This window comes from Coturnix japonica, chromosome 23 (assembly GCF_054131305.1).
Source record: "Coturnix japonica strain WE chromosome 23, WE-NBRP24, whole genome shotgun sequence".
Taxonomy (NCBI): Eukaryota; Metazoa; Chordata; class Aves; order Galliformes; family Phasianidae; genus Coturnix; species Coturnix japonica.
The window spans coordinates 10111240-10124975 of NC_140685.1; the positions used below are offsets into that span (position 1 = coordinate 10111240).

General features: G+C 53.0%; 3 protein-coding genes, 1 long non-coding RNA gene and 5 other non-coding genes across 23 annotated transcripts; 3 read left to right on the top strand and 6 right to left on the bottom strand.

Moving 5' to 3' along the window:
• Window positions 1-291: 291 nt before the first annotated feature.
• On the top strand, window positions 292-2605 carry MRPL58 (mitochondrial ribosomal protein L58). 3 transcript variants are annotated; one of them, XM_085523228.1, is made up of 6 exons: window positions 292-459; window positions 628-664; window positions 982-1041; window positions 1522-1718; window positions 1818-1987; window positions 2399-2605. In XM_085523228.1, the coding sequence occupies exons 1-6, from the start codon at window positions 310-312 to the stop codon at window positions 2481-2483; spliced, it is 699 nt and encodes a 232-aa protein (XP_085379354.1). In that variant the 5' UTR covers window positions 292-309; the 3' UTR covers window positions 2484-2605. The 3 variants fall into 3 exon arrangements, with proteins under 3 accessions (XP_085379354.1, XP_015735740.2, XP_015735741.2); XM_015880254.3 differs by having other exon boundaries at window positions 1636-1718; XM_015880255.3 differs by lacking the exon at window positions 982-1041 and having other exon boundaries at window positions 1636-1718.
• Window positions 1156-5594, bottom strand: LOC146757348 (uncharacterized). 8 transcript variants are annotated; one of them, XR_014936904.1, is made up of 5 exons: window positions 4775-4907; window positions 4225-4438; window positions 2514-2574; window positions 1810-2088; window positions 1156-1692 (listed from the first exon to the last, which is right to left on the bottom strand). It is a non-coding gene; the product is annotated as an uncharacterized LOC146757348 (long non-coding RNA). The 8 variants fall into 8 exon arrangements; XR_014936902.1 differs by having other exon boundaries at window positions 4231-4438; window positions 4775-4903; XR_014936908.1 differs by lacking the exons at window positions 4225-4438; window positions 4775-4907 and adding an exon at window positions 5499-5594.
• Window positions 2808-2880, top strand: TRNAR-UCU (transfer RNA arginine (anticodon UCU)). The gene has a single exon. It is a non-coding gene; the product is annotated as a tRNA-Arg (tRNA).
• TRNAR-CCU (transfer RNA arginine (anticodon CCU)) lies at window positions 3268-3340 on the bottom strand. The gene has a single exon. It is a non-coding gene; the product is annotated as a tRNA-Arg (tRNA).
• On the bottom strand, window positions 3941-4013 carry TRNAR-UCG (transfer RNA arginine (anticodon UCG)). Its single transcript has one exon. It is a non-coding gene; the product is annotated as a tRNA-Arg (tRNA).
• On the bottom strand, window positions 5091-5163 carry TRNAR-CCU (transfer RNA arginine (anticodon CCU)). The gene has a single exon. It is a non-coding gene; the product is annotated as a tRNA-Arg (tRNA).
• LOC107322327 (5-hydroxytryptamine receptor 3A-like) lies at window positions 5236-10177 on the top strand. Of its 5 annotated transcripts, none has more exons than XM_085523221.1 (9): window positions 5236-5288; window positions 6728-6885; window positions 7236-7280; window positions 7375-7484; window positions 8003-8169; window positions 8566-8726; window positions 8866-9076; window positions 9284-9403; window positions 9575-10177. In XM_085523221.1, the coding sequence occupies exons 1-9, from the start codon at window positions 5246-5248 to the stop codon at window positions 9775-9777; spliced, it is 1218 nt and encodes a 405-aa protein (XP_085379347.1). In that variant the 5' UTR covers window positions 5236-5245; the 3' UTR covers window positions 9778-10177. The 5 variants fall into 5 exon arrangements, 4 of the variants coding, with proteins under 4 accessions (XP_085379347.1, XP_032304175.2, XP_015735736.2 ...); XM_032448284.2 differs by lacking the exon at window positions 5236-5288 and adding an exon at window positions 5610-5837; XR_014936892.1 differs by lacking the exon at window positions 5236-5288 and adding an exon at window positions 5663-5837 and having other exon boundaries at window positions 8866-9115.
• TRNAR-UCG (transfer RNA arginine (anticodon UCG)) lies at window positions 5478-5550 on the bottom strand. Its single transcript has one exon. It is a non-coding gene; the product is annotated as a tRNA-Arg (tRNA).
• Window positions 10178-10725: 548 nt separating the features above from the next.
• ATP5PD (ATP synthase peripheral stalk subunit d) lies at window positions 10726-13654 on the bottom strand. 2 transcript variants are annotated; one of them, XM_015880257.3, is made up of 6 exons: window positions 13610-13654; window positions 13300-13430; window positions 12205-12301; window positions 11453-11524; window positions 11063-11125; window positions 10726-10928 (listed from the first exon to the last, which is right to left on the bottom strand). In XM_015880257.3, the coding sequence occupies exons 2-6, from the start codon at window positions 13419-13421 to the stop codon at window positions 10797-10799; spliced, it is 486 nt and encodes a 161-aa protein (XP_015735743.1). In that variant the 5' UTR covers window positions 13422-13430; window positions 13610-13654; the 3' UTR covers window positions 10726-10796. The 2 variants fall into 2 exon arrangements, with proteins under 2 accessions (XP_015735743.1, XP_085379362.1); XM_085523236.1 differs by lacking the exon at window positions 11453-11524.
• Between the last annotated feature and the right edge of the window lie 82 nt (window positions 13655-13736).

Here is a 13736-nt window from a genome sequence, read left to right on the forward strand (position 1 = left end):
CGTGGTTCCGACCCAGCGCTGCGGTTACGATGGATCAGAACGGCCCCGGATGGGATTACAGAGCAGCGCTGTGACGGCAGCCCCGTGTCACACCCCGCTGTGATTGATTCCATCCCCGCTGTGATTGATTCCATCCCCGCACTCACTCCCCGCTGTCCGCTCCCACCAACCCCCGCTCCGTCCCGCAGCTCCATCCCGTCCCCCCGCGGCCCCGGAACGCAACGCGCGGGCGCCGTTTCCGGTCGGACGCCATTTCGCGGGCGCCGTTTCCAGGGGGCGGGGTTGGGCGGCGCACTGAGAGGCGCCAAGATGGCGGCGCTTGTCCCGCGCTGTCCCGTCGGGCTGCGGCTCCTCAGCAGCCGCTTCTCGCACCGCGCCGCCACCGGCAGCGAGTTCCGCAGCGCGTACAGCCTGGAGCAGCTGTACCCAGCGCGGGACGGCGGCAGCTCCGGACACACGGCGAGTGGGGGCGGGAGGGGTTGGGCTGAGCTGGGCCCGGGGCAGCGGGGCCTCAGTGCGGCCACACGGCAACAGGCCCCGTGGGCCCCATGTCCCCGCTGTGCCCCATATGCTCTATGTTCCCCGCCGCCCATCGCTCACGCCGCCCCCTCCCCTGGTCTCTTCCAGGCGCAGCCCCAGCCCGCGGCCCTCAGCATCCCCATGGGTGAGTGTCCCGGCCCAGCAGGGCTGAGCCCGGTACTTACGGTGCACGGAGCTGTGCAGTACAGCAGCACAGAGCCGGCATCGAGCTGTGTGCTCCGTGTGCTCCAACAACACATCACCCACTGCTCTTGTCCTGGTGATGAAGAGCAAATATTGAGAATTAAAATGGACTGAGTCCAGAAAAGCCAGTGTTCAGTTTGAGCTGAAGGCTCCACCATTGGGCTTCCTTCAGTCTCACACACAGCGTGTTGGGACATGGCTTCCCTCTGTTCCTCAGCACAAAGCTGAGGGCACCGTGCTGCTGTTGTTCTCTTCCAGACCGGCTGACTGTGTCCTACAGCCGGAGCAGCGGCCCCGGGGGGCAGAACGTCAACAAAGGTATGAAGGGGGTTCTCTGCCTTAAAGCAAAATCCCAGTCAGCATCCTAGCCTGAAAGCTGCTTCTCAGTGCTCTGCGATAAAATATGAGCTTGAAATTAAAAGAGCACCTTGGTACTACCTGATGTGAATTCTTCATTATTACGTACATCTTAACACAGCTCCTTATTCTTTGCAATGCTTGAGACCAGTGGTAGCAGTCGTTTACCCAGAAACACTCATCCTGTGTCACAGGAAACATCACTTCTGTAATCCATTTTCAGTGAGCATACAGCAAACAAACCGGATTCTTAAGCTTTCCCATGCAGTAAACTGTTGGCTTAACTCAAATAAGGAAACAAAAAGTACTTCCTGTTCTGCCAGGTAGGCATTGGCTGGTAATAGCAGTAAGTCTTGTAACGTGTAGCAGTTCAAATACCATAAAATTGTCTTTTAGAATAGTGTGCAAAAATGTAGCAGGAAATAAGTGGTGATCCTTCAGGAAATTCACACGGTATCAGCATACGTTCAAAGCCAACAGCGAGCAGACTGAACTGCCTCATAAAGCCCAGGAACGCGGCCCATTGCGCTGAAAAGGTCCCGTTTTTCCTCCCAGTGAACTCCAAGGCAGAAGTCAGGTTCCACCTGGCAACAGCAGACTGGATCCCAGAGGCTGTAAGAGAAAAAATGGCATCAATGGTAACTCTCTGCTCCCTCCCAACACTTCACTGTTCCAACTAAAGTTTGCCAAGTCTAACAAAGTTTCAGTGATCACGTCGTGCTTTTTTACCTCCTCAGCACAGAAATAAGATAAACCGAGCTGGTGAGCTGATCGTCAACTCCGACCAGAGCCGCTACCAAATGAGGAACCTGGCGATTTGTTTGGAAAAGATCAGAGTCATGGTCACAGAAGCTACTGAGAAGCCCAAGGTGGTGTCTAAGGAGACAACACAGCAACTCATAGCCAGGTACCATCGTTGAAACTGCCTCTATTAACACAGGGGAGGTGTATGGGAAACTGGTAATCACCATCCTTCTTGTATTATTGCCATCTTCATATTATTTTCACCTTACAGGAGGGAAAATAAAAACAATTAACTGTCATTCTAGAAGCAACTCTATAAACAGAACAGTAGGACCTGCTGGTTAAAGTAGCACATCAGAACACAAAGTGTCTTCTCAGGAAACACTGTGATGTGACTCGGGGGCAGACGCTCCTTGAGATTCTCTGTAAACAAAGCAGCCACAACAACAAGGTGACATCCCGTCACTGGGGGTGTCCAGACCTGCGGACATTCATCAGCTCTTCATTGAGCGGCTCTTTGAGGTGTGTGCTTTTTTTCTTTTGTTCACTAAAGAATCTTTTCATTGTGTTTTAGGGTAGAAAAAATGAACCGTGAACGATTAAGACAGAAAAAGATACACTCAAATATAAAGCAGAGCAGGAAGGCGGATTTCGACTGAGAGCAGCAGAGATGGAAGGATTTCACATACCTTTGTAAGAGAATGTTGTTGGTGCTGTAGATGGTACCAAACTGAGCTGGATAACGGCTGTCTGCAAATGTAAATAAAAAACATGCTCAGAACCTGCGGGCTGCGTGTGCTTCATCCGGTCCCCACGTCTTTGTAAGAGCTCTGTCTGCTGCTGGACCCTCGAGCAGCACCGGGCGGGTGGGAAGGGAAGGAGGAGTAGAATCAGTGTGAGCAGCAGCGCGGAGCAGCGCTGTGACCCGGCCCCGCGGGTACAGGAAACACACCGAAATGGGGCATTTGGCGTCATTTTGCAGGGCCCCAGTGGCCTAATGGATAAGGCACTGGCCTTCTAAGTCAGGGATTGTGGGTTCGAGTCCCACCTGGGGTGAGCTGAGGTGGTGCGCTCTTCTTTTAGGCAAGGAACCAATAAAAGGGGGGTCATCTCTGCCCCCACGTTCACAGCTCTGAGTGCAGCTCTGCCTCGGTGCTGCTCCACCCCATCCCTGCACACCCTGCCCACGAATGGGAGCAAACAACACACGAATTCTTTCCCGCAGCCCTTGCAGGAACCCGGGGGTAAGAGAGACAACACGGTAACAAAAGCATTTCTGCTGCCTCAGTCGTCATTGTGAACAGCGAACGTCACGGCCCGCAGTCACTGCACGCGGGAGGTTCTGGAGGCGGCCGAGCACTCGCACTCTTATCACGGTCAGAGCAGCGGGGCACGGAGTCCGCGATGGAAAAGAAGAACCGGAATGAGAGCGGGGAAAAGATCCACCCCAGATGGGACTCGAACCCACAATCCCTGGCTTAGGAGGCCAGTGCCTTATCCATTAGGCCACTGGGGCTGCGCCGAACCGCCTCCCGGTGCCCCGGGTTAACTCCCTCCTGCCCGCGGGGTCACGCGGAGCCCACCCGGTGTGTCCCGCAACGAGCTGCCCGCACACAGCGCGCGTACAACGAACATACACCGCACACAGCGCCCATACACCGCACATACACCGCCCATACACGGACAGCGCGTTGTCAAAGCGGCTCCGCGCCTCACCCAGCAGCGCAGCGCAGCCCCCGGTACGAGCGCAGCTCCTGCTACGAACCGCGCGGCCGGAGATGCGAGAACCGACGGGAAATTGCAGAACGGGCCGCAGTGAGAGCGCGGGTTAGAAAGTAAGAGAGTGCAAAGGGAGAAAGGAGGAAGGGGAGAGGGGAGAGGGCACGGAACCGGGGACGTCTCACGGTGTCTGTCCTGCCCCAGTGCCGGGATGGACAAAGAACGGGCTCCTCAAAGCGGGATCAAAACCAGCTGCTGCCGCCGGCGTTTTATCGAATCGGCCGCAGCTGCGATTCGCACCGACCCACAGCTGGAGCGGCACAGCCCGCCCCAAAACTGCGCCCGTGGGGAAACGCAGCCGGAATTAAACAACACGCGGTTTAAAACAACCTTAAAACAACCACGAAGGGACTCGAACCCTCAATCTTCTGATCCGAAGTCAGACGCCTTATCCATTAGGCCACGTGGTCCCCTCACCCTGAATTTTGGGAGCAGGGTCCCACACCGGCAGGTCCCGCTGCTGCCCCACAACAGCCCCCCCCCAAACCCCAACACCCAGCACCCACACACAGCACCCACACACAGCACCCACACACAGCACCCACACACAGCACCCACACACACACACAGCACCCACACACAGCGCCCCCACCCCTACACAGCGCCCCCACCCCTACACACACACACACGCGTTGTTTCCTCCTGCCGGAGCTCGGCACGGAGCTGGGACAGGAGCAGCTGAAGTGCCACGCGGTCCCAAACCGGGCTGAGCCGAGCGGGGCCGTGTTGATCCCCGTGTCCGCAGCCCCCCACGGCTCCTCCCGCGGTGCAGCCCGGGGTCGATCTGGGCCAGAGCGGCTCCATTTCCAGGCAGCGGAGTCATTTCCTCCCGCACCTATCAGGGAGAAACGGCTTGGAAGGAAGCTTCACTTTAGGTTTCACTGGTGTGATGTTACCGTGACCGCAGCTGCCTTTTACAGTCCATTAACTCTGCAGGCAAAAAGACCCTCGAGCAGCTTTTTAATGCAGCCGAACGGGGAGGGCAGCGTCCCGCAGCATTTCTGCGCAGGGCTGCGCTCCCGGAGCAGCGCGACTCAGCGGAGCGTCCGCCCCGAGCGGCTCCTGCGGCACGTGGATTCCCGGAGGAGTGAAACCTCCTCCCCCCAGCAGACCCCAAAAACCCCAACAGACCCCAACAAACCCCAACAGACCCCAACAAACCCCAACAAACCCCAGCAGACGCTGCCCGTCAGTGTCAGCCCCGTCCCGCTCCGCGAAGCTGCTGGTGGATGCGCCCGTCGGTCCGTCACCCGCTGATGGGCCCGAAGGAGCCGCACGGGGCTGTGATGGCGCCGGGCGTTGGGACAGAGGGTCCTCGAGGGTCCTCGCGACTCGGGGACGTGCCCGAGCTCAGTCCCCAGTTCTCACGTTACATTCAGACCTTCCATTAATTTCCAGCCCCGCGGGGTGTGAAATTCCTTCTGGCTGCGCCGTCCGTATCGGCACCAGCTGACAAAGGGGGACGGAACCAAAAGGGCGGCTCAGCTCACCCCAGATGGGACTCGAACCCACAATCCCTGGCTTAGGAGGCCAGTGCCTTATCCATTAGGCCACTGGGGCTGCGCGGGATGCGCGCTCCCGCTCCTGGGAACGGCCCAAAATGCGGCGCGGGGCGGGGGGGGGAGGGGCGGGATGGGATGGGATGGAACGGAACGGAACGGAATGGAATGGAATGGAACCGAACGGTACGGAACGGAACCGGACGGAACGGGACGGAGCGGACACGGGCGGCGCGGGGCCACGCGGGGCTCGTTCCGCGCTGCAGGATGAGCCCGCACGCACCGCAAAAAACAACACGGCGCTGACGGGACGCGCCGCTTCCCCGTCTGCCGGGAGGGGAGGGGGAGCGGCTGTAAAAGGGGGAGCACGGCAACCGACCACGAAGGGACTCGAACCCTCAATCTTCTGATCCGAAGTCAGACGCCTTATCCATTAGGCCACGCGGTCACGGCTCTGCAGCCCCCGCCCGGCCCGGCCCTGCTGCACGGAGCGAATCGGGCGGGAAAGGGGGAGAGGGAGGGAGGGAGAGAGGGATGGTGGATGGATGGATGGATGATGGATGGATGGAGCACCTGAGGATCCACAGGCCATAGTATCCAAGGTTGGGGAGCCCCATAAGGAGTGATGGAGGAGATTGGGGAAACCGAGAGCAGAGAAACTGGGAAAAAGCAATTGGGGATGGAGCTGTTCAGCGTTATTCACTGCGTGGGGGAATGGAGCCCCCGCACCCCGAGGTGAGCAGCAATGGGAGAGCTGTGCAGCAGAGGTGTTTGGCTGCTGTCTGCAGTGTCCCAGGGGAACAGGATTTTCCAACACAATAACAGGCCGATCCCCCACATTTGAAGCATCACTCATGATGATGGACGAAGGAAGGGCAGAGGGAGATGTAAAATAAACGTCTCTGAGACTTTAATCTTAATGGTGAGGACTTGGAGCAGCACCTCGGGAGGACACGGTGTCAACTAGGAGGCAGAAACAACATCAGTGACTGCACAAAGTGCTCAGCACGTAGGGAAAAGGGAGAGCAGCCTCTGCCCCCCAGAGCTCATTTTCCTGCTCTGTTTCAGCAGCGTTGCACTGGCCCTGCAAATGAGACAAGATTTGCTGTTGAGTGGCTCTGGCTCCCAGCCCCTCCTTTGTGGATACGAGCCCTTTCTTCTCTCTCCCTCAAATTGTTGGATCTTTGTTTAATGCTCTTCTTTTTCCTATACCACAACTAAACACCACTCCCAAGAGCCCACTGAGTGCATCAATCCATTAGCAAAGTCTTCCTTCCAATGCAAATACAGAGTCTAGCTCCTGTTTACAAAACACCAACCCCTCATTAGTAAATATCAAATCAACTCCTGCATAACAACTGACGTATTTTGGAACCGCTCATAAGGCACCCAGTGCCATCTGCCTCTTTATTTGGAAGCAGAAGATGCAGCGAGTGTTGATAGCACTGCTCACACTTTCTCTTGGGACAGGTAGGTTCAAGAGGACTGGAAAAGCTTTGAGGAGCTCTGTTCTCATCTGCGTGAGAAGGGATCGATGATGTTTTGATACCCACACCCCACACCCTTCCTTTCATATGTCTCTCCTTCACAGGTTGAGATCTCTCCTGATCTTTTTTTTCCATTAGGAGCTGCTCCCAGGTATATTTGCACCTACTACGATGTCATTGAGTACCTGAACATCTCCTCTCACAGCAAGCTGCACACACAGATACTGCCAAAGACGCACTGGAAGGAGCCTATGGAAGTGATGATGGATTTTATGCTAATAGCAATTCTGTCTGTGGTAAGGATGCACAAATGTTGACCAGTCTTCATAACAGAAATCTGTGCCACTGTTGGGTTTAGGGCTGATCTTTCTGCAAGACAGGACTGGGTCAGCAAGACCTGTGTGTCGGCTGCTTCCACATCAGCTTTCTGCTGCTTGGAAGCTCATTTATTTATTTATTTGTTTGTTTGTTAAGATCTGGAGGATTTTGGAAGCTCTGGAGGATTCAAACAACCCAACCTGTCCTCCTGAGCTCAGTTTCCACAGTCTGTGCTGTCCACTGCAGGAGCAATGGTGGAGAGCTCCAAAGCTCCACATGGGGTATAGCTAAGAAAATCAATTAAATACCTTCCATCTTGTTTCCCTAGGCTGAAAAGCTCCAGACCGTCACCTTTTATTTCGTGTTGAGCTTGGTAGGTTCCGTAAGACCATTCCTCTGTGGTTCCACCCAGCACCATGGATGGGGCTGAGCCCAGCACTCACCTTTCTCCTTCCCTCCTTCCCCAGGAGTGGACAAACACTTTTGCCACGTGGGACCCGCGGGATTTCTGTAACATTTCTAAGATTGTCCTGCCCATGGATTCATTCTGGTCACCCCCGATCTTCATTTTGGAAAGGTAGGCTCTCCTTTCATTGTTACTCACCAACGGGAGAAAAATACTGTGGATGCAAAGCGATGGTAATATTGTAGGAGGTGGGATAAATTCACAGTTAAAAGCTGTTCCTGTAAGTAAGCGGAACCGAGGAACTCATATCTTATATTAACGGGAAAGATAGCTTATATAAAGCACATTGTGGTGGAGTAATTTTGTAGCATCTCCTGAAATGCAACATACAGGCTCTGTTAAGCCTGAAGCAGCAGCAGGGGGGATGAACAATGTGGTGGGATGAAATCACCCTTAGCACCATCGGGCGCGGCCACCGCTCCTTTGGCTGCAGGGGGAAAGGGTGGGAGTCAGCAGAGAGACAGCACTGAGCCCCTTCCCCAGAAAGCCCACGTCCTTTCCACTGCATTCCATGTCTGTGTGGCTGCACAGAGACATCCTAAAGGGACACTGACAGCCCCGGCTTTCGTGTGACTGAGGATCATCGCAGCACCCGCAGCTCTGTCACTCTCCTGATTTGTCTCCTGCAGAGTGAACGAACAGAAATCCAACCTGGAGTACATCGCTGTCACACACAACGGCACCTTCAACGCCAGCCTGCCCTTCCAGGTCACTCTAACGTGCGGTTTGATGATCCTCAAGTTCCCTTTTGACACCCAGACATGCAACATAAGCATCGCTTCATTTCTCTACCCAGGTAAGTGGCAAGTTAAGTTTTACTGCAGATAGATAGGTTAAATGTGCAACAGGGAGAGCTGAGGTGGACCCTGGCTGACCCCTGCGCTCCCTTAGCAGCACCACTCGCTGTTGGGGGAGTGCTGCTTAGTTAGAGGGAAAATAAGCTCAGAGTTGGGACGTGTTGGCATCTCTCCCAGCAACACATCTCCAAGCATCTGGAACGTTCTCTGGGTAGTTGTCCCCTGGGACTGGTCTTTATAAGCCAGATGACAGCCTGGCTGTGAGAAGCCTGATATTTGTTCACATCTGATTTTTGCTTTCCTCATGTGTTGGGAGGGGAAGGAAGAGGAAATAACTGACCTCTGATAGAAGGCTCCATTCTGCCATTTCTCTCCTCTCCCCATTGCTCAAACAGCAACAGACCTTTCCATGAAAGTGAAACGGACACCAGCTGAGATGCTGGTAAACAGCCAGAGCTTCTTCCTAACGGATGGGGAGTGGAAATTCACCAACTTGAGCATCAATGAATACATGGAAGAAATAGATGACGGGGAATTTCCTGTGATCACCTACATGGTACTGCAGTAAATTCATTTTGTTTTGCGCTAATATTAAAGAAAAAAAAAAGTATGAAACAAGACAGTTTTCCACATTAGGGAGGAAGCGTCCACTGAGCTGTGTCATCTCTTACTCAGATTTTGTCCATCTTCAACAGATTTCCATGAAGAGACGGCCCACTCTGTATATCCTGAACCTCATCCTCCCAACGTGTGCCCTGTACCTGCTTGACATGGCCGTGTTGTTTGGACCCAGCTCTCTGGAGGAGAAAGTCAGTTTCCAGATTTCCATCATTCTCGGCAGCTCCATGTTGGCTGTGATTCTCAACAACATGCTTCCAACTTCCTCCAACGAACCACCCATAATAGGTACTCGTCATTACTGATGAAATTCTGCATTTTACTCAGGTAATGAATTCTGGGCATTTATGGGCACATTCACGAGCATTCGTGAGAAGTTAAACTTTCCCAGCCGACTGCAGGCAGCATTTTCCTCCTTTCTCAGGGGTATTACAGATGGAATAAAGCCAAACCTGTTATACAGTGCCTTACTTGTTTTCCTGTGTTGTTTTGCAGTGCTCTTTTTCTTAGGCACCTTCCTGCTGATGATCATGGCTGTGCTGGACACCTTCTTCCTGTTGCACCATCAGCACAAATCCCTACGCTTGGGCAAGGCTTTCAGGACTGTCCAACAAGGTAAAACAACCCATAAACTCTGAAACGAGCAGGCTGAGCTGCCTGCACCTCACCTGCAGCTCACCTGCAGGGTGCAGTCAAGGTGGGTTTCCTCCAGACAAGCAGAGCTCCAGCCAGATGAGCCCTGTCAGCCACCCAGCGCCGCCCCGTCCCAGCGTTTGCTTTTTGCAGGTGTGCACCCTGAGCCAACAACCAACCCGGGCACAAAGCGTCCTACTGAGAAGAGCCAGGAAAAGCTGCAGCAAACCAGGCCCTGCTGGGAGACACCGGAGCAGGACCCGGTTCTGGTAGTTCTGGAGAAGGTGCTTCTCTACAGCCATTTCTTCTTATCGCTGTTTTTTTTTGCTGTTATTTCTGTGAAATGGAGCAGTTAAGGTCCAGCTCCGTGTGGTTCTCGCTCAGTCTTTCTCCATTTTATTTCTTCAAAGCCCTCTGCTGTATTTTCTTCTCCTGCTCAATTCATAGAACCAGTTGTTCCAGTTGCCTAAATTAGATAAAAACAAAACACCAACCCACAACCAGAGCACAAGGTCTGCATGGTGTGTGCATTGTACTCCATAAACATACATACATGTATCCGTGGGCTACCAAAGTATTTAGATAAAACTATAACAGAACTGGAAGAGAAGATCTCAGTTCTTTCCAATGGTAATTCTTACAACCATATCAGAAAAGGGACATGGAGCCCTTTTCCATTTCTGTTTTCATTTTGAGGAAAGACATTTTAAGAATTCCTACTCGGATAATTAAATAAATCACAGCATGAAGCCTTTGTTCCATCATTTCTGTTATTTTCAGTGAGATCTGCAACACAGAGAAATGCAGAACAGCAGGATCACCGGGATTATTGGGGGGGGGACACACAACACTTGGGATGTTTTAACTATCACGATTCTGAACTTCTGTATCTCACCTAATTCCATCAGCTGCTGTTGCAGTTGGCTGCACGCAAACCAACACAATCAACCTGGAAAGCAGCCCCTGCCTCTAGAGCTGCTGAGACAGAGCACACCCTGCAGATTACTGCTAGGTGTAACTTATCCTCTGGAGCTGGAGTGTAAGTCTGTCTCCTAAGCAACAACTCATCCACAAAAGCAGAACCACATTCCCTGCACTGTGTGGGTACAAAGGTGAACGGGAGGTTTGTCTGCGTTACAGAAGATGCGTCAGGACACAACGTCATCCTCAGATCCAGCCGAGATCTCGGTACTTGTTATAAAATCAAGTTCATCAGTACAAGACAAAATCCATGAAAACACCCTCTGTGCATTGCCATAGTTCTCAAAGTTTTGCAACCTCACATCTAAGATCTAAGCCACAGACAGGAGGGAAAACACTTTTATTTAAGATAATTCATTCCGACAGTCATCAGATAAACTGTTTCCAAGCCAGTTTACAGATCAGCAATGGGTTTGTGTGGCCAGAACGGATACTTCTCCTTGTCCAGCCTGGTTTCAGGGAAAGCTTCATGCAAGTCTTCAAAAGTCATCTGCTCAAATGGAATCATGCTTTTGAGCTTCTGAAGCTTGAAGTGGGAGCAAAGACAAATATGTTACAAGTCACTCATCAGCAAGAAAGAGCAAAGCACACACAGGAAAGAACAAGGTGTGTGCCAAGCAGGGTTAAAGAGAATATTCACAAAGCAACATCCGTACTTACTTGCTGCTCATACTCAGCAATACGAGCCTTGGAAGCCTTCACATACTCAACAATGTTCTTAGCCTGCAGGAAAGCAGAGGACGTGGTGAACATAGTTACAATAAAGACGTCAATCTAGAGTGAACCTGCAACACCACCTTTTAATTTCACATTACAATTCACTGTCATTGTGCAAGTGGACAAAACCTTGAACAAAATCCAAACCCCTCCCAAAGCCGAAAATCTTTTGTTTAGCCAGAAGCCAGAGACATTAAAAGACCAGAGAGCCACGTTCTCAGCCCGCTCTGCCTGTACAGATGCCAACACAGAACACACCCTCCCTCTCACCCCTTTCCATCTTCACAGGACTCAGAAACAAGCCTGGCATTCAGGAGCAGCTCAAACACTTACAGCTTCCTGCTCCTGGGCATCAATTTTGGCAGTTTGATTATCCACTGGTTCAGGGACCTTCAGTGCGCTGAACTGGAAAAGAAAACGTTACAACCACCTGATTTACAGAACCTTCATGTGAAAGGTCATTCTCCCCAGCAGCAGGGGAGCATTCCTTCCACTCTTCCCAGGACATGACATGCTCACAAATGCTTGAGTGAGCTTTTTAAAACTGATCTCTGCATCCTGAATGCATATTTCACAAGCAGCACCACTCACCTGTGTGTTCACAGTGATCTATTACGTATTGCACATCATCACTAGGACACATAACACTACACATATCCATCACAGCATCGCACGCAGCACCACGAGGAAGTCTAACACCAAAGACATACCCTGTTATGGACAGATTTTCCTCAGAGTTCCCACATCTATCCAAATTCTGTGGGCTCTCTTGTCTTATAGCAGCCAATTTCCGTCCTGCCAGCGACACTGTGTGACCTTCAGCAAGTGCTTGGCTCATTCTTTTCAGTTCATTTCTAAATAGTCTGACAACTGCATCAGCATCCGTCAGATCTGCACGTTTCTTTATCTGCAGACTCACACTTATCATTTTCTACTATTCAGTAAGTTAAAGAAATACACCAAATGTTTGTGTTAGGAGAGACAGTACCTAAATTTGCTCCTACAGGCAAAAAAACTCATTGAGCTTCCTTTGTTTCAGGTGAGTGACTGATCTGCAGGATCATACAGCTGACACAGATACTGACCTTCTTCTGGAACTCATCCACCATGCCGGCTTTAGCCACAGCCGCCTTGTAGTGAGCCCAGTCGATGGTGGGGGGCTTCTCGGGGAGCGCAGCCAACCTGAGGAGAGGGAGGACAGGGGTCAGTGCCAGCACAAACCTGGAGCTGTCACCTGCTCCCCGCTGCTTTCAAGGCAGTTCACAGCCCGTCCTGAGCTGAGCAGCCAGTGTCTGCAGGGCCCGAGTGAACGAGCAGCGACGGAGCAAACGCCCAACGCCCCAAAACAGCTTCTTCCCTATGGGTGGAGAAATGCAGCGCACAGCGCCCCTGAGAGCCGACACACACACACAGACACACACACACACAGACACACACACACAGACACACACACACAGACACACACAGACACACACAGACACACACACACACAGACACACACACACACAGACACACACACACAGACACACACAGACAGACACACACAGACAGACACACACACACACAGACACACACAGACAGACACACACAGACAGACACACACACACACAGACACACACAGACACACACAGACACACACACACACAGACACACACACACAGACACACACAGACAGACACACACAGACAGACACACACACACACAGACACACACAGACAGACACACACAGACAGACACACACACACACAGACACACACAGACACACACAGACACACACACACACAGACACACACACACAGACACACACACACAGACACACACACACACACACAGACACACACACACACAGACACACACACACAGACACACACAGACAGACACACACAGACAGACACACACACACACAGACACACACAGACACACACAGACACACACACACACAGACACACACACACAGACACACACACACACAGACACACACAGACACACAGACACACACACACACACAGACACACACAGACACACAGACACACACACACACACAGACACACACACACACACAGACACACACACACACACACACACACACACACACACACACACACACATATACACACATACACACACTCTGCGGGCAGCTCCAACGCGCTGGGCCCCGCCCGGCTCCGGGCCGCACTTACCGCGCGCTCAGCGCGTCGCTTCGGGTCTTGAGCGCGTTGAACATGGCGCGTTGGTTGGCGGGAACCCGCTCGGCGAAGGCGGCCCAGTCCACGGCCCGGACGGCAGCTCTGCGCGCCGCCATGACAGCGGGCTGAGGAACGGAACGGACGGAGGGTCACGGCGGGGAGAGATCGGACAGAGCGACCCCGGAGCACCGAGATCCTTCCGGACCCCTCCGTTCCACCCGGCAACAGGCGACGGAGCCCAACAGCCCGGGACAACAGCCCGGGACAACAGCCCGGCCTTACCCACCCGTCCCGCCCCGCTCACCTTCACCGTCCGCCAGCACCGTCCTCTGACGCAGCCGAGCGACGCACCGGAAGTCCGGTCGCCTTCGGCCAATCAGAGCGCGGCGCCAGCGGAAACGCGTGATGCCGCTCCTAACCCGGAAGTAGTT

Coding starts and splice junctions, on each gene's coding strand:
- MRPL58 (XM_085523228.1), top strand. CDS start 310: ATGGCGGCGCTTGTCCCGCGCTGTCCCGTCGGGCTGCGGCTCCTCAGC. Junction 460..627: donor GCGGCAGCTCCGGACACACG/GCGAGTGGGGGC, acceptor GGTCTCTTCCAG/GCGCAGCCCCAGCCCGCGGC. Junction 665..981: donor GGCCCTCAGCATCCCCATGG/GTGAGTGTCCCG, acceptor GTTCTCTTCCAG/ACCGGCTGACTGTGTCCTAC.
- LOC107322327 (XM_015880250.3), top strand. CDS start 6,527: ATGCAGCGAGTGTTGATAGCACTGCTCACACTTTCTCTTGGGACAG. Junction 6,573..6,727: donor CACACTTTCTCTTGGGACAG/GTAGGTTCAAGA, acceptor TTTTTCCATTAG/GAGCTGCTCCCAGGTATATT. Junction 7,281..7,374: donor TTTATTTCGTGTTGAGCTTG/GTAGGTTCCGTA, acceptor CTCCTTCCCCAG/GAGTGGACAAACACTTTTGC.
- ATP5PD (XM_015880257.3), bottom strand. CDS start 13,421: ATGGCGGCGCGCAGAGCTGCCGTCCGGGCCGTGGACTGGGCCGCCTTC. Junction 12,302..13,299: donor AGCGACGCGCTGAGCGCGCG/GTAAGTGCGGCC, acceptor CCCTCTCCTCAG/GTTGGCTGCGCTCCCCGAGA. Junction 11,126..11,452: donor ATGCCCAGGAGCAGGAAGCT/GTAAGTGTTTGA, acceptor GCTTTCCTGCAG/GCTAAGAACATTGTTGAGTA.